This window comes from Peromyscus leucopus, chromosome 6 (assembly GCF_004664715.2).
Source record: "Peromyscus leucopus breed LL Stock chromosome 6, UCI_PerLeu_2.1, whole genome shotgun sequence".
Taxonomy (NCBI): Eukaryota; Metazoa; Chordata; class Mammalia; order Rodentia; family Cricetidae; genus Peromyscus; species Peromyscus leucopus.
Window position 1 is genome coordinate 34,884,291 of NC_051068.1, and position 20,451 is coordinate 34,904,741.

The window sequence follows — 20,451 nt, forward strand, 5'->3', positions numbered from 1 at the left end:
TGCCATATTAGAAGATACAAGGGTGTGTGTGTCGGGGGGCAGGGGTCTCCTTTGAGGAAGGCAACCTGAATTCTGGGTCACCTTTCTGCCCTGCGCAAGTCCTGGTTCAGACCCATCTCTGTCCATATTCTCTTTTCCAGACCCTTCGGCCACCATCCAATCAGCCCCCATCCTCTGGCACGTCCTTCTAGGGACTGGGGAGGCTTCGGGGGTGTCAGGCAAGCCAGATCACCAAGATCATTGCAGCCAGGAGCCTGGCTAAAGGAGGGAGGAGGACCCTGGACGCAGCCACGGTGGGTGCGCCCTGCCAAGGAGGGCGGAGGGCGGAGCGGAGAAGGAGGGAAAGGGAGGGCGTGAGAGCGAGTGAGACACAAGAAAAGCTTGCGCGCCACCGCCCTCCTCGGGAGAGAGGCTGGAGTGAGGCTGAGCAGAGAACCGCATTTCAATGAGGACCAGCCCCGGCGCATCCGTGCACTAGCGGCTGCAACCCAGACGCCTGCTCGTGCTCCGCAGATCCAGCCGCGCCCAGTCTTGCGAGGACATCTCCAGCAGCCGGCCACAGACAACCCAGCGGCCACCCGCGACCGGTGCGTGTTTTACCTGGGTTGGGGAAGGAGCGGGCAGGCCCCGCGGTGCCATCTGACCGCAGCTCTGGTGGCCTTAGCCAGGGTGGACCCCACTGGGCGGCCGCCGCCCCGCCCGCCGTTCCTCGAAAGGCGGCTGGCTGCCTGGGGCTGGCCAGTCTGGACCGGCCCGGAGGCGTTGTGTGCCCGCGGCCCCGGGGCTGCTGGCTCCTGCCTCTTTTGTCTGGTGCCACCCGGCTTTAAATAGGGAGTCTGGCAAGCTGGGCCCACCAGGCTTTCCATCGCCTTGTTGTTGGAGATGGAGAGTCAGGGCGGAGGAGCTGGGAGAGGTGCTTGTCATTGTCAGGACTGGCTGTGGAGCTAGGACCAAGTGGTCTAGGAAGGAGTGGCTGGGCCTGGCTTCTTATTGTGTGTGCGTTCCCGAGTGCCCAGAAGAGTGGCATGTGCCTGGTGACGGGGGCTGCAGTGTGGGTGTTGCAAGTACCTTTTTTGCATGGTCTCAAGTTCCTCTGGGGACAGCCAGGCAGCCTCGTGTACGAATTAGTACCTGCAGTGCTAAAAGCATGCAGAGAGGAAAAGACATTTTCTTCCTAGGGGGAGCGCACACACAGCGCCGCATTGCCCCACAAAAGAGGCTGCTTTTGAAAACCAGGTTTTGCGAGGCATCACCGCTGGATTTAGCAAGGAAATGCTAGTGGATGAGAGAAGCAACAAGATTTCATTCAAACCGGCTCCCTTTCTGACTGCACCTGTGAATGTGTGCCCAGGTTACTGTGCACACACTCTCAGCTGCCACACTACAGGGTGTTCCACAAACCTCCCCCCCCCAAAAAAAAAAAAAACGTGTCATGACTGTTCCTAAATATATCGCCTTTCAATGAGAAAGGAAAGTAGGGCAGCATTTAGGTATCGAATGTTGCATGAATGCAGGTTAGGAGAAATTTCAAGAGAAGTCATATGCAGGAAAATTTAGAAGATGTTCATATCCTGTGATGTGTTGGCTTGGGGTGGTGCATGCACTCAGAAGATGCACGCGTGTGTCTTTTATTCCATGCATTTCTATTCACCTGAATCCGAATCAAACTGCTAAAATATGCCTTGAATTTCCAGATGTGATACCTAGGGTTTATGCTAGATTTTGTGTGTGTGTGTGTGTGTGTGTGTGTGTGTGTGTGTGTGTGTGTGTGTGTTTCTAAATGCGAGCTCATTCACAGAGAGAAAGGTGAATATAGATATTCCCCAGAATGGTGAGAAATCTCACAGAGAACAATGGTGCTTTTCTGGATTTGTGATATTTATAGGAAATGTTCACATTCTTCTCCACCCATGATTTGTGGTCTCTGTGGCTGAGGGCTGTGAGTACCTCCTAGGTGCCAGTACACATCTTGAGACCTCTAGCCACTCATAGTCTGTGAATGCAGGTCCAGCATGCTCTAGCCAACATCCTCTACAGGAAGTGGAAGCCCAGGGAATTTTCTTCTGGAGTTCTTAGTTCACATGTACAACTAAGTCTCTGAAAGCTGAGCCAGCAGAGGTGAAGGAGGGAGCACCTGTTTTCATACCACACATGACTACCAGAAGACCAACATGTGTAGGGCAGGCTTTGACCTTCACTTAGTGAAATCTGTGGCCTTGACAGCAATTTCATTTTGAGCATAGTTCTGCTTTGGGGGCACCATCTCCTCCTGTTCACTGATGGGAAGCAGGAGAGGTAATCCCTGCCCTGGATGAACCCGTGACTCAACCAAACAAACTCTTCTCTGATTTAAGTCATTTTTTTTTTTTCTCTTCATTTGGATTCTTGTTCCTAAAAGCATTCCCAGCTTGAACAACTGCCAACACTTCTTGGTGACTGAAGACCCTTGGTACTTGATTTTCATTGTCTCTGGTCACATCACTGTGCACCCTTTGCTAGATCTCTGTTTATTTCTTTTTGTTTATATCTACTTGGAAGGAAGCCTCTAGGAATGGAAGAATGACCAATGCCTTTAAAAAGGAAGGAAATCCAATCAAAAGCCACCTTGACCTTTATCACTTGGGAGTTCTGAAGAGTACTGAGTGGGCTTAACATAGCAGTCTCCTCCAACCCTCCTCCCCTCCCCTTCTCCCTCCTCCCTCTTCCTTTCCCCCTCCTCCCTCTCCCTTTCCCCCTCCCCCTCCCCCATTTCCTCAATCCCAATTCTCAACCCACACACCTTTTTTTTTAAAAGACAGATTACTTAACAAATATATGGACAAAGTAGGAGCAGGTACCAATATCGGAGCAGAATTTTGGTTCTGTTGTGCAGCTAACACCTACAAGATTGGTCCCAGTGGTGACTGTTTTGAAGTTATTTACCTCAAAATCAACAAAACCACTTCACAGCTTGTAGAGTTTTAATAAAGATGCAAAATTAGATTATGATTGATTATTTGAGACATGAGAGTCAGTTTTTCTGTTGGAAGAGAAGATGCACTGAACTCAAACTGAGGTTTTAATCCCATTGTGATCCCTTTGTGCCCCCCTTCCCCCGCCCAGGCCTCTCAGTGGACTTTCCAACACAAGAGCTCCTGGTTAGTTAGGTGTTCAGCACAAAGTCACCGACTTAGGCAGGTGTGGTAGCTTCAAAACTCATGGGACCAGGGCCTAGTGTCATAGGGCTGGGGGCACAGAGCACCTACTTTAGAATCAAGAGAAATCAAACTTGAAAATTCATCTCCCTCAACTGTAACTTGGAGACTCTGGGTAAATTCAGTTTTCCAGACCTAGCTTTGATGAGACTAGCTGCCTTGTGTGAGTTTTAGAAGAGGTTTTTGTTTGTGTCGATTTTAGCACATTATATAACTGATCGCTGAATCCTAGGGTCACTGTATCCTAGACACCAATTTTACTTCATTTCTGGACTGCAAATTCTCTAGCTATGATTTTGTGTATGAATTTTCTTACTACAAGTTTTAGTTCATCAACTAACTAATTAATTTAGAGCTCTTTGAGACAGGGTCTCATGTAGCCCAGGCTGACCCTCAAACTTACTATGTAGCCGAAGATGGCCCATCATGCTTGGTTTATCACAAATTTTAAATTAAATTGATTCATTCAACTGACACATAAACTTTTGTGTAAACCCACTCCGAATGGCTCAGGGGTCAATTTGCTGAAAGTGAAAGGCTAGTCACAAGTAGTAGTTTTGTTGAGTTTGGGGAAATGTCCCATCAGTGACTTGGGAAGTACAAGGGAGCTTGATTCTTCCTTCAGAATTCTATCACACTTACAGTCTATTTCAGTGTGTCTGGAATTTTGTCATTAAAAATGTATCCTGAGTCTTTTCCACTTTGCAGATTGTTGGGCTGAAACTCTGATCTTCCCGCAAGGAGGACAATTTCTTTATCAGTTAGCTTGTAGCAAGAATGGCTTTATCCAATAAGCAGCTTGCTGCAGCAGGGCCCCATAGGAGGCAGACTGGGGACTGTGGCCGCTCAGATCTCTTTTCCAGAGGCTCATGGCATGACAGTCAGGTGCCTCCCTTGCAAGAGCAGGTAGGAGAAGGCTCTGTCTCCACTAGTTATCTCTGGGCCAGGGTCAGGAATAGAAAGCATATTTTATTTAAACAAATCTGTGCTCATCGCATGCAAGCTTTGTATGTATTAGTAGTTAATATGAATGATGAAGTAGGTGCTAGTCTTATTCCTCTCTGTAGCGGAGTTTTACAGGTGCCAATCAAGTAGATTTCTCAGGTTATAGAGTTAATACTGGGTCAGGAATGTTCGACAGTCTCAATGCAGCCTTGGCTTCCTTAACCACAGAGATAGAGTGACCTTTAGGCAGACAGCGAACTATGCTGCCAAGTAAACATATCTTTCATTTTTCCCCTCCCCGATCCTTTCCTTCCCTCTCCTCACCTTCCTCTTGTCTCCCTACTCCTCTTCCTCTCACCCACCCTCTTTATGGTCATCTTCTCTTTTTAGCCCATTTTATTACCAAGAACAAGCAGAAGGTCTGAGGGGAGGTCACTTTTTAGCATATGGGATATGTGTTTATGTTCAAAGTCTTTCTTAAAAGTAGGTAGAACCTCCCATTGATTCAATTTCTTCTCCACTTGGCCGTAGGAAGCACACACTAATTAAAGCTCCTACAGACTGACCACCAAATGCTACCCGCTTCATTCCCCAGCCTGCTCATTTTTCTACCTGCCTATGGGATTGGCACACTACCTGGGCACAGCTCATGGGAACCATCCGGCAAAGCTGGAGTGTGGGAGTGGGGAAGAACGTTCCTGATTGAAATATCTCTCAACTGTATTACTCGGAGAAACGTAAGAGGAAATACCCCAGGCCTCAGTTTCTCCACTTAGAAATATGCAGGCGACACCTTGAGAGGGTACGACGGCAGCCTGAGGGATGGTAGGCAGACAGCGGTGGGCGTGTGTATAACCAAACTCTGGTTGAGTAATAGGCTGTTAGCACTGAGATCTGCTTTTTTTTCTTCTATTCCTTGCTTAGCCTCCTCCTCTTTCTCTCCCACTCCACAACCCAAATACATCACCAGTCACGGCAATGTTTCCTCCCAGCTGCTCTGAGAGCCTCTCAACCCACGAGCTTCAGGTAACCAGGTCTATGTCTCTTTCTGGGGCTCGCAGGTTCCACGCACAAGCCAGTCATGTCGTTCGGCAGAGATATGGAGTTGGAGCATTTTGATGAGCGGGACAAGGCGCAGAGGTACAGCCGGGGGTCCCGGGTGAACGGTCTGCCCAGCCCCACACACAGCGCCCACTGCAGCTTCTACCGCACCCGCACGCTGCAGACGCTCAGCTCCGAGAAGAAAGCCAAGAAGGTTCGATTCTACAGAAATGGTGACCGCTACTTCAAAGGGATTGTGTACGCCATCTCCCCAGACCGCTTCCGATCCTTCGAGGCCCTGCTGGCTGATTTGACCCGAACTCTCTCGGATAATGTGAATTTGCCCCAGGGGGTGAGAACCATCTACACCATCGATGGACTCAAGAAGATCTCCAGCCTGGACCAGCTGGTGGAAGGTGAGCTTTTGAGAACCTTTGGGGACCCTGCAGGCCACTGAGTCCACTGAGGGTTACTTATCTGTTAGCCCATGCCTAGGAGCCTCTTACTGCTTAACATGCTTAAGTTTCCTGTTCTGTGAAAAACGAAAAGAAAGAGAATGGTAATTAGCCAGGTATCCCCTAATAATGATAGACAGAAGGAAAAGGTGTCAACTCCCAAAGCATCCTGTCCGCTTTCTCAAACCCATGTCTGGTTAATCTTAAAAGCTCCTTTTTGGCCGGGCGGTGGTGGCGCACACCTTTAATCCCAGCACTCCGGAGGCAGAGCCAGGTGAATCTCTGTGAGTTTGAGGCCAGCCTGGACTACCAAGTGAGATCCAGGAAAGGAGCAAAGCTACACAGAGAAACCCTGTCTCGAAAAACCAAAAACCAAAAAACAAAAAACAAAAAACAAAACAAAAAAAAAAACAAAACCAACCTTCTTTTTGTGTCCTTAGCTGCGCAGTTCAGTGGTGTTTCTAAGACACCAACTGAACTTTTGGATTATGATGCCCAAAGGGTCTTGAAGTGTGGATATGAAATTTTAGAGTGGAGAGGGACCTTGGAAAGATATAAAACCCATTCATTTCATCACTGGGGACCCCAGACCAAGAAACCCACATAGTATGTCTGTGGTTGTATCATAAGTTAGTGGTGACTGCTGGACCAAAAATGGGGTCCTCTAGCAATGCCTTCTCCTGGGTGCCTCCTGGGGAGGGTGACTGTCTTCCTGTGGCATTTGAGAACAAGAAGAAATTAGTCTGTTCGTATTATTTTAAAATCCAGTACATTCTAACAGATAATCTGTTGTGGGCATTTCATGTGAAAACCGGGCAGTTTGGTTCCAAGGATGAGGTTTGGCTCATCATCATTTGAACACAGCATGGAGTCTTTCATTGCTGTAGAAATCATAAGCCAATTTTAACCACTTTGGGTATAATAACTGGTACTGAGTATCCGTCAGATTCCTTTGGAGAGGTCGTTCTGAGCTTAAGTTCCGAAGGTGAGGGTAAAGAGGGCGGCACCGTCAGACCACATACAGCCTACTGTCACTCTGTCTTTCTTCCAGCAGGATTTGGCCAGGTCCCACTGTCCAGCTGGGTCCTGGGCTTGTGTAGGTAGCAGGGAACATTCCATCCTGCCTCATTGGAGTCCAGGCTTGCAGCCACATGGCTGCGCACATGCAGAGCCCCCTCATCTTCCTCTGTAGCTGGGGCTTGTGTGTGACCCCCCCCTTCCCCTGGTCCCTCTGCAGGAGTGCCAGTCCAGGCACAGTATGACTGGACTCTAGCCGGTGTGGAGCAGCCTGAGCTTTGTGTGTTTACTTTTCGGGAATTCACATCTCGTTGGTGGCTTGTCGCCATGCCAAGATGCCTGTAGTGTTGGCTCTTTTCCTTCTATTCAGAGGTTGGTACTTCCAGCAAATTAAAGAGGAAGACTGACGTGAAGTCTCTCTGTGTCAACTTTGATTTTTGTGCCATGTCCTTCGTATGACCTTGGTAGATACAAGGGAAAGGAAAACATTTGGTGGTGTTTTCCAAGTGCTCTGTAGCAAGATCAGATGGGTCGGGTATCTGACCAGTCACCAAGACTTCCTGTGTGGAGTAATGGTGTTATAGAAAAAAAATGTGCTCAGATCTCAGCATGTCCTCGATGTTGGGGGGTTGATGCCTCCTTCTGTCCTAGAGTCACTTGTGTGGCATCATAAGGCAGGGGTGCTTCTGCTTTTCCTGCTCGCAGTTGGTCTGGACTCACCATTGCCATTGATGGAAGAGTGGCCATGGGAGTGGCTGGTGACCATAGTGCCTGTCTAGCGGTGACGTGACTGGTCACCGCCATCTCGCCTCATCTGCTGTTTATAATACAATGCCTGCTCTGAGCTATTGCTGTCTTGACTGAAGACAGTTGTGATGGCTGAAGTTACTGAGCATGTGTTCGGTCCTAGTCAGAACCCTCTTGAGTGTCTAAGTCCCTATGATTCGCACAGTGATCCCAAGAGGAAAAAAAACCCACACATCAGGAAATGGTAGAGGTAAGATTTGAACTCTTTTCTATAACGTCAGGAAGGCAGGCACTAAGATGCACTATGCTGTGACTTTAGCTCCTGCTACAGGCACTTTTGTGTCTGTTTCGTTGTGTCCATTGTCTTCCAATGGACTGGGAAGGCAGACATTCTAGTACCAATTTATCTAGAGACCACCTATTCCTCTGCCTGGTAGTGGATCTCAATGGAATGTTTTTTTTCTTCTACTATTTCTTGGAAAACTTTTTTTTTTTTTTTGCAAATGTTTTTATTATTCATTTACTTCTAAAAACAGAAGCTGCTGATCTCAGAAACACAGTCATCTTTTAAAAATATTTATTTATTTTATATGTATGAGTGTTTTGTCTGCATGCATATATGTGCACCATGTGTGGACAGTGCCTCCTGCAGTCCAGAAGAGGGTGTCGGACACCCTGAAACTGGAGTTAGAGATGGTTGTGAGACACCATGTGAGAGCCGGGAACTGAACCTGGGTCCGCTGAAAGAGCAGCCGGTGCTCCCCACCACCGAGCTGTCTTTACAGCTCCTAAAGTCACCTTTTGACTTTCTCTCAATACTCCCCCCAACCAATATAAAGTAACTGCTGATGGAATATTCTGTTTAAGATGGGTTAACATTTTGTTGTTTTTTAAATATACCTTTTTCTTCTGGTTGAATGATATCTTTAGTGCCATGTATGCGTCTACATTTTTTTTTTAAACTTTCATTTAAAACTTTTTTTTTTCATTCTTAATACCGACAATTAGCGTGCAGCTGCACTTAGTGTTGAAATAGCTGGGAATTCATTGATATTTGCTTTTTTGTCTTTTACAGTTTTGCTTAGCCCATTAAAATGCAAAACGTTGCTTCATCCTCATTAGGCCCATACCCCCCACTTCGGAAACTAATTCATGCAGACATCAGTTCATGATATCAGCTTTCTATTTCCCCTCCCAGTGTGACAAAGTTTGAGTTTCAATTTAAATCCCTTCAGTCAGTGTAGTGATGAGTGTGTTTGGCTTGCAATTATTTTTTTAAAGTTTGTTCTTTCTCACTTGGTCTCAGGCTAAAAATTCTAAGTAACTATGACAAATGCTGGCTTTATTTATAAATCTTATGGGCACTTTCTCTGTTTTATTATTAGACTCTGATCATTATGCATCAGTGTGCTCCAGGCACACAGATAGAGTGGCTCTGAGCGCAAATTATGTAACAAGGGAATGTATGTCTGTGCAAACAAGCGAATGTGCATCTATGTCTGTATTATATTATATGTGCATGCTGACATGTGTGTACACATGTGTACTTAAGAGTGACATTCCCAAGGATTTCCTATCAAAACGGTCTTGTTACGTTTTCACAAACCGTGATGCTCACTAAGGACAGCTGTACTGCAGCCCTCTTTGGGCAGTGACTCACCTAGGGTGTGACCTCCTTCCCCAGTTTTGAGCCATTTTGATTCTACTTTTGGGATACAGCTGTTGTGGAGAAATCAGAGTACCACACCTAAGTCTTTCAGACTCTGAGGAGAGAGATGTGGCAGGATCCTGAACAATGGCTGGCTGATTCCTCCCCTGCATTTTCATCTGTGAGGCTGGAGGGCCAGAGCCTTCTCAAGATACAGATGACACAGATAACGAGTCCTTGGACATCAATGTCTGTGCCTGTCGGATCAGTACTGCTGGAAACAGTGGGATCCCCTCCCCTTCCTCCATTCCCACATATGTCTCTGAGCACATTGCCTGACTCCACAGGAAATGCTTTGGCCAATCAACTGCATTTCACCCAGCAGTTAGCTGATTTCTCTCCTGCCCTGACTTTTGCTTGTCTGTCTTTCAGGATGGTTTTCTTTCTATCTTGGTGTAGTGTTTTGCTCTCTGTAGCTCATTTACTTTCACTGGGCCTCTCTCTGACATGTCAAACAACTTAAAAATTCCTTTCTGTAAGTCTCTAAAGCAGGCTTGCCATAAAAGTCCCCAAAGGCAATGAGTGTAATAGTTGTGTTTTTTTCCTCTTTTATTTTTTTTCAGTCCTTTCTTAGTGTGACCAAACGTATTACAATCTACATGTAATTAACCCAGAATCTTACCTTTAAATGCATCCCTTTCTGTATCTTGCTTTTCACTTAACATTATTACCTTGGAGATACTTTCCTATCAGAAACATTTTGAACAAGTATGTCCTTTTTATTTACTTCACCATATTCCTTATATGGATGTTTAGTTAACTAGCCTTCTCTTGATGAGATTTTAAGACATGTGTAACCCTTTGCTGCTACACATAGCATTGCAGTGAGCACACTTGGATATATATTGTCCATTCATGTTGGTGGTTCACTTTAGGATGACTGCATAGAAAACTATTGTGTGGAGGTAAAAGACTATTGGTGAATCCCCGCCCACCAAGGTGGTTCCAGTTTCCACTCTGACCACCCTCAAGATGACGTTGTCAAATATCTTGTCATTTGCCAATATATCAAGAAAACACTTCTATCTTGTTATTGTTTTAATTTCCATCATTTCATGTGTTTAAGGGGCATTTGTATATTTTTCTATGCCTTTTGCTTTGTACCTTTTATCATTTTTTTCCTGCCACATTGGCATCATCTTAACTGACATAGGATCCATTTTTCTTTTAAAAGTATTAGTCCTTTGTTTTAATGAGTGGTTTTTTTTCTAGATTCATCTTAACCTAGTGACTTTGTTGATTGTGTTTTGTCATGTATATTTATACTAAAATTTGTATACTCAAATATGCTAGTCTTTTTAATTTATGGCTTTCTTTTATGTCTCCTGTGTGTGGTGTGCTCTGAGGTCAAGAAGTCATTTCTCTTTATCTTCTTGTTTCATTCCTATTAAAACATTTTAACGGAAAGAGTACGGATTTAATATGTGAGTCGTGGATTAGGTTTTACTTTTTAAAAATCAAATCATTTGTGTAAATTACAAATATTTCATCTAGAAATTAACTTGGTCTCGAATAACTATCACAAGATAGGTGCCTTGTTCATCCTTTGGCCAACTGCCATAATGGAAGGTCTACAACCTAACTCAATGGATGGAGCAACATGGCACAGCACTGAGTTCTGTCAGCTTTCCCACGGAGGCTGGGAAGTTTATTGTTATGCAAACAGACATTGCAGCTTTAGCTGCCATGTCTGTCACTTCTGCCAAGTAATGGCAGTCCTTGAGAGTTTTGAACACTCTTTTGTTAGCCTGCAGAATGTTGTCTGCTGGTTGGTTTGGTACTGAGTGTTTGGCATAGAGATTCCACAGAAGTAACTCCACATCCCTCTGGAGTGCCATTTCTGTCCATACGCCTTACCTGGAGTCAGCAACTCTGGGTAAATCTTTATTCTAATGTCACCGTCACCGTGTCCCTCTGGGCAATGAGTAAGTATTGTAGGAGAACCCTCGGGTCCCTGTGGATGTATTCAGCTGAAATGACCTCTTAGTCTCTTCCAGCTCAGCAGTGTCATGTGAAATCCCCTTTGTCCACTGTCCAGAATCTGCTTCTCTTCTCCTGTTACAGACCTCTCTGGATGATGTCACTACCTGCTAGGTTACTAATATTTGCAAACTCCAAAAGGCCCTATGTTGAAACATAACCATTATGTGATGGTGTTAAAACACAGAAACCCTGTGACTAGGTCATGAGGATGGACTCACAAACAGGAGTACACACTTGATAAAAGAGGCCTAAGGGAACTGCCTTGTTCATTCCCACAGCAGGATGGTGCCATCTGCCAGGAAGGGGCCCTGTGAACCCACCAGAGTCTCAGTCTGGGACTGCCACTTTCTAGAATTCCCAGAAAGAAATGTTTGGCAGTTGTAAACTCCCTTGTCCATGGCACTCTCACATAGATGCCTGAATGGAATGAGATGAGCTTTATTTAGTATCACCCGTGATTTCTCCCCCTCCACCTTTCAAATCCAAGGTGATACCAAGCTTTGTTCTTTCTGACTGAGACATTTCTTCAACGTATTCTCTCCTTTCTTTTGCTATATGAAAGCTTTTAAGACTTTAATACTGTGAAGTTACAATCTCACCCATTTTCAGGACTGAAGGAGAAATGCACACTTCTACAATAACCATTGTAGAAAATTTTTGAACAATGAAAAAAGAAACAAAACCACGTCACTTTTCCACAACCTAACTGTAGTCCTTGTTTTCTTCTGTCTCCATTAGCTTTTCTCTTACTGTGATAAACACCATGACCGAAAGCAAACTGTGGAGGAAAGGGTTTATCTCAGGTTACATCTCATAGTCCATCATGCAGGGAAGTCAGGGCAGAAACACCAGGAAGGAACCTGGAGGCAGGAACTGAAGCTGAGGCCACGGAGGAGTGCTGCTTACTAGCTTGCTCCTGTGGCTTACTCATTTTGCTTTCTGATATAACCCAGGACTGCCTGCCCAGAGGTGACATATCGCCCACAGTGGGCTGAGCCCTCCCACATCAGTCTTCAGCCAGAAAAATCTCCTTACAGACTTTTTTAAAGGCCAATCTGATGAAGGCATTTTCTCAACCATGTGTGTCAAGTTGACAAACGAACAATCAAAGATCTAACAAGGACAGCTTCTCTCCTATCTCAGCTCAGACAGGTGTTCTCTTCAGAGGCACACACACACACACACACACACACACACACACACACACACACACACACATTGAATCACAAGTAAGAGCATAGGTTCTGGAGTCAGACCAATCACTGTTTGAATTTTTTTTTTTTCATCTTTGCTAGTCATGTGACCTTGAATAAGCTACCTAGGGTATTGTACCTCAGTGTGTCCTACAGTGAGAGGCATACTAGTGTTGGACTCATAAGCTGTGGTGAGATTTGTAGGTGAGACGGCATGCATCAGAACATGACTTGATGTATGGCCAACTTACTGTTTAATTGTCCTTTTAAGCCTATTGCCTGGTCAAGAGTAAAGCTGCCTCTTTGTGATACTCTCATCTCCACTGTCTACTAGGGGTGGGTGAGTACTAAGGATTGAACCCAGGCCTCTGTGCTATGTGTGTGCTAAGTTGCATTCCCAGGCTTTCTAATTTGACCTTCATAAAAGCTCAATGAAGTTTCATTGAGCAAACCATTACCCTGAAATCTAAGGGACTGGTCCAAATTCACATGCTTACATAGCACAGTTTTGAGTCCAAATTTCCACATAGCTCTTCCCATGGATGAGTTCATAATTCTTTAACAAACTTTGAAAAACACCCCTGTCACAGCATCATATATGTATATGCATATGGGCATGCACATGTGTATGTATGTATGTATGATATCTTCTTGGATCCTGGGGAAATATACTTGGGACGAGTCAGCTCTTCCAAGGAAGGGGGATGGAGACATATTTTCTGGTTTATAGGTTTTTATGGGGTATAATATACATGATTGAAAGAAGTGTTAAAAACCCTTAGCAAAATAAATGTTGGCATACATATTGTACTGGTTAGCTTTTTTTCAACTTGACACAAGCTAGGGTCGTCTGAGAAGAGGCAACTTCAATTGAGAAAACGCCACCATTGAATTGCCTGTATGAAGTCTGTAGGGACAGTTTCTTAATCAATGATTGATGTAGGAGAACTCAGCCCACTATGGGCAGTGCCACCCCTGGGCAGGTGGTTTTGGGATCTCTAAGAAAGCTGGCTGAACAAACCATGGAGAACAAGCCAGTAAGAAGTGCTCCCTGATGGCCTCTGCTTTAGTTCCTGCCTCCAGGTCCCTGTCTTGAGTTCCTGCCTTGACCTCCCTCCATGATGTACTATAAACTATAAGCTGAAATAAACCCTTTCCTCCCCAAGTTCATTTTGGTTAGTTTTTAACCTCAGCAATATGAAGCAAGCTAAGACACATATCCAACTGTCTTTTTATTTTTGAAACTCTGGTTGGGGTTGGGATATTTTTATGTGGCTGCTTAATTCTGTGTCATTGAGTGCTTGCATTATTAGTTTAAAAATAGGACTTAGGTAACAACAAATGGGTTGTGCTGAATGAGGCATGGGTTACTTTACTGGCATCCACCGGGTTCTGATTACAAAAGCTTACTAATGAGGTGTGGGGGTGAGTGGGGGTGTTGTGATAAAATCTTTCATTTTGAAGTGTTTCTGCCTCATCCTGTGAAATATGTATTTAGAATCAATCATTTCACAATTTTCGGTCTCTTAGCACCTGTGTCGTATTCTTTTGTGAATAATCTGTATATTTTCAGGTCGAGTGTTTCATTAACATATTCTTGAGTCATTAATTAATAAACATTTTGTGATATTAGAGTGCATTTGTGAAGCGACAGTTTGTAGTTTTTCACTCTCGCCTATCAGCACATTTGAACTGACTTCCTTGTGTGTGTGGTTTGGTCAGCTTGATGTAGGCAGCAGAAAAGAAGGCTGGTTGTCTTTGCTGGCTTTCACAATTTTATCTGGCTAAACAGAATTTTTGTATTATACTCACTAAACTTATATATTACCTATTTTAAGAAGCTGTGTACCCATTTGTTTTTAGTTTTCAAATCATCTCAGGTGCCAGGTGTAAGTGCTCCCAATTCTGAAGTTTGCTGAAAATTTAAATGCCCTTAAATATCAACAGATAATCTCAATTTTCGAATTCCAGTTCTTTTTCCTTCAGAAGTGGAAATATTGATATTTCTATCAGCAACCAGAGGGAGAGAAATGTTTATTTTGTTTTGTTTTGTTTTCCTTCCCAAGAAGCTAGTCTATATCAAAAGAAAGATATTTGAAGTGAGAAATAGTGTTTTAAATTAATTCTCTATCATTCTTCCATTGATTTGAAAGTCATAGGTGATTCTTGCCACTGATTAGAAATGGAGACATGAAAGAGGAATGTAGGGAAAGGAAATGGCTTCCCTGAGGTGTAAATTTGAAATCCCCTCTCTCTTCCTCAGGTGAAAGCTATGTCTGTGGCTCTATTGAGCCCTTTAAGAAGTTGGAGTACACCAAGAATGTGAACCCCAACTGGTCTGTGAACGTCAAGACCACCTCAGCTTCCCGGGCAGTATCTTCACTGGCCACTGCCAAGGGAGGACCTTCAGAGGTTCGGGAGAATAAGGATTTCATCCGACCCAAGCTGGTCACCATCATCAGAAGTGGGGTGAAGCCACGGAAGGCTGTCAGGATCCTGCTGAACAAGAAGACGGCTCACTCCTTTGAGCAGGTTCTCACTGACATTACCGATGCTATCAAGCTGGATTCGGGTGTGGTGAAGCGCCTGTACACTCTGGATGGGAAGCAGGTAAGGGTGGAGCCTGGGCCACTCTGATTTTACGAGCAAGTGCCAGGAAATTGGGGGATAATGCTTGGCATAAAGTGGGGACCTCAAGCACATGCTTTATTAGTGTTGAAGGGACTGGGTCACCTAGTTCACAAACATGCATTGATCTGAGACTACTCTTGGTACCAGACAGGATTGATCACCATAATAAAGAAAGAAAGAAAAAAACACAAAGGGGCGGAGCTATCTTTGAAGAGGAAATCATCATTTTAATTATTTAAGTAATTATTTGCTTAGCGTAATAGTGCTATTCTGTCTTCTGATTTCAAAATTTTCCTATGTCCTTTAAGGCCTGCTAGAGTCTTAAAGATGATTAAGATTCTGAGAGAAACTGAGTCTGCAAGGGAAAAATAGAAAGCATTTGTTGAGCTAAATCACAATTTATGATTCTATGTCTCAGAAATGTTCATTAGTCATAGTCAATAGAATTGTCAAGACTTTAAAATCTGTAGCTAAGGAATGGCCTGTTTCCACCTAGGCTACTCTGAGAAGGCTTGTCAGGATGGGAACTGCAGGAAGAATCTGTGCTGATTATTTGCATGGCATGTTTGCTACCCATTGGGAGTTGAACAGTGCCCTTTTGTTTATGATGATCATTCTGAGCATTATTACTTTTGCTTGAAATATATGTTTTTGCAATATATTTTTATTAATATGTAGGAATTTTACACAATGTATTTTGATCGTATTCATCCCCTACTATTTCCCCTAAGTCCTCCCAGATCTGCCCGCACCCCCTCACCTCCTCCCAACTTTGTGCCCTTTAGTTTTTATTTTTTGGTAACTCACTGAATCTGATTTGTGCTGCTCGTACATTGAAGGGTGTGGGACCACCCACTGGAGCATGGTCAACCTACTGGAGGCCTCTTTACCCTTACACCATCCTCCCTCCCCAGAAACCATTCCTGAAATGTAGTTTTAATGTGTTTTTAAATGACTTTTTGTGATTTGAGGGTAATTTGAAGGATCTAAACTAGATTCATAATGAAGAGACTTGTACTAAGTAGAATTCTCATGGAAGTTCCTAAAGGCTAACGCATCCAAAGTTTATGAATGAGAATAGATGCTAACACTATAAAAAGTGTCAGTCATGAAGAATCACTCTGCTGGGGATCCATTTAAGTGTCCTAACTTATTAAAATTCATTAGGAATGAAGAAGAGTACCAGTTGTCTGTGATTATTGACTATCTTCTGCTTGTCTCAGAAAACTTGCATGTGGATAAGGATTCATGGGGGTAATATTCTCCATCTTTGAGACCTAAGAAGTCTGAATGTCCTCTATATATCACTGGCCAGCAAGTCCACCATTGGCTTGTGAATTATTGTGGCCACAAGGAAACGAACATCACATTTAGGCATTGAAGTCGATCTCAGGTTGTGCAGCCATTCCATAGTTCTGCATTTTCCTGAGATGATTTTTTTTTCCAAGATGGGAGTTCACTTGTTTTTAGAAAAAAAAAGGAAATTTTAAGGCAACCCTGCCATGCATATAAAGGCAGAATGGGGGCACTATGTGGGTAAAAGAAGGGGACCAGCAGTGGGTGACACAGGAAACACAGGCAGACAGCAGGGGGGCATGTCTGAGAAGGAAGTCAGGAAGCCTGTGGATGAGCATGCTATAATGAAACCTCTTACCTTGTATGTTAACTGAAGTCCATCAAAAGGATTTTGAATTATTTGTAAGTGTTCCTCCTCCCTCCCCCGTTTCCTCCTCTTCTGCCTTTTCTCATTTGGAATTTTGGGTATTCAAAATTGCTGTATGTGAAGTCAAGAAGTTAGGGGCCACTGCTTCAGTTAATACTTGTATCAACTAATCATTTACTTTCTCCTAGATTTGATATAATGTTCTTAATTGTTTCTTCTTTTCTGAATTTGCCTAACATCAACATTTCACAATGGCTATGTTTGCTGTGGACTAACGTAAATAATCAATGTGAATAATTCAGTGTAATTGGAAACAATCCAATGTTGAATAGCCAAAGACTGGGATTCAAATCTTGGCTTATCAACAGATGATTTTTGAAAACATGTGACTGGGCTTCACTATAATCACCAATAAAACATGGATATTATTACTCCTGTGTTGTAGAGGGCATATGGTTCCAGCTATGACAGGGTATGTGATGGAAATCCTGGAGTATAATAGTGATAATAGGCTTATTGAGCATTTTTCTAAGCATATGGTATGTATGATCATGTTTAATCCCTACAACAGTTGGATTATTGTTCTTACTAAGACATAATTTGTTAAACATGTTTAAAAAAACATGCTTAAAACATGTCTAAAGACAACAAATGGTGGAGTTGGAATTTGAGCCAATGACACTTCAAGGCTTGTGCTGGTTATCTCTATACCAGGGCAGATCAGGCTAAGAACACCTGCAAATTTATTGAGAAAAAATTTTAATGGAATAGTGGCAGGCAGCATCCTATCACCCAGTGAGAATCCTGAGGTAATTAACTTATAAAGAGAAAAGTACTTTGGCTCACAGGTCTGCAGATATTAATCCATGACCTGGTTGCCCAATCCTTTGGGCCAGTGGCAAGGCAGAACTCTGTGACAGGAACTCAGGAAAGTGAGAAAAGCCATTCATCTAACGTCTAGGAAGTAAAAGAAAGCGAGAAAGAGGCCATAAAGAAACCACAATCCTCTTCTAGCACCAGCTTGAGAAACATACTGCTAAGAATTAGGCCTGTGGAGGATGTTCAAGATCTAAACTATAATGGAAGTATTTTTCCCAAGGAATTTCATTTGAATGTTTTCAGGGTAGGGATGGATGGATGGATGATGGATGGATGGATGGATGGATGGATGGATGGATAGATAGATAGATACGTAGTTGAGAAGATGATATCTCATAAACACTGTAGCTATTCTAATTGACTACTGAAGTTGACTGCTTTTCTTGAAGCATAGTTTTCTGTGCAGATGAATTAGATGAGGGAGTTAAAGAACATAAAGAATTTCTGTTTGAATTCCCAGTAGCAAAAATAAAGCAAGCCCTTCTTCACAGACCCCAGGAGTTTTGAATCATTTCAGTTCTAAAGGGAAATCTGCCCAGTAAATAGTTTGTTCAGGTAGAATGTTTGGACAGTTCTGGCAGAGACAGGTTGTTTTTAGTAAGCCTCTGAGAAACAGCGGGGTTCTTCCAAGCCTTCCCATGGAGTGACACTCAGTGTAGTGCAGTGAACTTAACTCTTAGTTCAGTGTCTATTGCTGTGATGACCATGACCAAAATCAGCGTGTGGAGGAAAGGGTTGGGTTTACTTGCAGTTTTCATGTCTGACAGTTGTGCAAAGCCATTGCTGAGAGACGTCAGGGCAGGAACTCAAGGCAGGAACCTGGAGACAGGAACTGAAGCACAGGCCATGGGGGAGTGCTCCGTACTGGCTTGGTCCTCATGGCTTGCTTTCTTATATTCTCCAGGACCACTTGCCCAGGGGTGACACTACATTAATCATTAATCAAGAAAATAAGAAAATGCACAATAGGCTTGCCCACACGGCGATCTGGTGGAGAAATTTTCTCAACTGTGTTTTCATCAAAACGATTCTAGATTGTGTCAAGTTGACCTAAACCTAGCCAGCACACTCAGTACATGATGACATGGGCATCTCTATGCTGCATCAGGAACCAGCCTTATAACGATTTGTACCACTTTTTTTTATTAGCACCACCATCTAACCAACTAGGCTAACTGCTCATTGACTTGTGCCCTTTATTTATTTTTTTTATTTGCTTAACTCAGGTCTGCCTCAAATCCATAAGCAGTATGGAAAATACATAAATAAATATTTAAAGATAATACTTTGCATTGAAGAAATAGAACTGTTTATAAAGTGAATGCCTGAATGCTTTTGGTAGCTGCGCAGTGAGGAGTGAGGACAGCGTCCAAGCTGGGTTGATTTCGCTGTCCCCTTCGGGCAGCATGCAGATGTGTTGTGGATGGAAACAGCGCATGCTGTGGTTTTAGCAGTAACAGTGAAAACTATGCCCGCTGTTCACTGCTACCCAGAGGAACTAGACACTGGAGGGCATATTCCACACTGTTCTCACTAGTTCTTGCCACTGTGTGGCCTCCTAAATTGCTGCCTCCCAGGGTTGCATTAAGCCCTAGCCTCAGAGTTCATTCAGCCCCTGGCACATTTTTTTTTTTTTTCTGAGATATTTTTAGATGGAACTAAGGAAACCAACATGTTGGAAATGCTTCACTGTCTAAAGAGTCTACAGGAAGCTGCAGTTGGCTAAGGCACCCATGGTGGCTCATGAAGGGAAGCATCCAGAATTGCTTAGCTAAAACCTTTCTCTTCCCACCGCACCCCCACCAGCTTCTGGGAGACTCTCCTCATCGTGTTATCAAGCTGTCAGCTGTCGTGGCTGCAGAAGTCACGGAAATATTTGCCGAACCCTATTTTCAGCGGTGCTTTATTTATCTGACTCTTGACTGAGGCCTGCCAGGAAGTGAACAGGACACGTGTGTGCAAACCGAAGGCTGAAGCCGCAGCCCCCTTCTCCCCATTTCAGAGGTTCCCAGAATCTGAGAACTTGAGAGTCACTTTCTCTATCTACATTCTCTGTTGTGAGACACACAACACTGTCTCGGTGTGGGCTGTTCACTCACCCTGCTAAGTGGTCACTCTTGGAGGTCGTTTGAAATATTACTGTTTTGAAATGATTAAGCACAGAGATACAAGATTTGATACAAGTATAACATGGCTCTTGAATCCTTTTATGGAAATGTCAGTCTGGCTGCCTGCCGCTGGTAAATCCTCTAAAGTCATGGTTATTGACACTTCTTTAGAAATATAAAGAACAGCCAGTGCCCAAGCAGGTCATTTGTACAGTGAAGATCATAGGCGAGGCTTTTCCCAGTGACCCTCACCCCCTCAGAAATACAACAGCAGTAAACCAGACAGTCTTTAAGAGGAAACCATAGGTAGATCTGCCTATTCTTAGACATTGAATATATAGCATGTACAGTGTCGGAGCATACTTAGATAGCTGAGGAAAAATTCAGAGGGTCTACATTTTTATCTGGTAGATATTTCACATAAGCAATACACTTTGTAAAATCTGTCACTACTAGTGTGACAGCGTGAGCCAGCAATTTCCTGCTTTTCTTATGTGAAAAATCTTCAGAATCATTTGGCTGAAACACAATTCTCCCTTCTTGCCAGTTCGTTCACTTTTCCATGCATTCAGTGACCCGAGAGGTCAGTCATGGCCTGGAGATATCAAATGGGACATCACACAGTTAGCGAGATAAGGAGAGGGAGGGACCTACGCATGCATATCCTATTGCAGAACATTGTTGTAACGGTTCCGTTTTGCTGTTTTGTTGGTCTCTTGCTATGTCCAAAGAATTAGCGGGCACATATCACAAGACGGCCTTTGCTTTTTTTCCCCTTTGGTTTTAGATATCTAATTTTATTCTGAAGTAGAAGTAACTAGGGATCTGGAAAGACAGATAGCTCAGTGGTTAAGGGCACTGGCTGCTCTGGCAGAGGACCTGGGTTT

At 43.8% G+C, this 20,451-nt stretch overlaps 1 protein-coding gene across 1 annotated transcript in view; it reads left to right on the top strand.

Moving 5' to 3' along the window:
• The first annotated feature begins 332 nt into the window (after positions 1-332).
• Positions 333-20,451, top strand: part of Dclk1 (doublecortin like kinase 1) — a 302,407-nt gene continuing 282,288 nt past the window's right edge. Inside the window, 3 exon segments of the mRNA XM_037206606.1 lie at positions 333-587; positions 5,201-5,596; positions 14,547-14,893. Of these exon segments, the coding sequence (XP_037062501.1) occupies positions 5,221-5,596; positions 14,547-14,893 (723 nt within the window). The 5' untranslated portion in view covers positions 333-587; positions 5,201-5,220.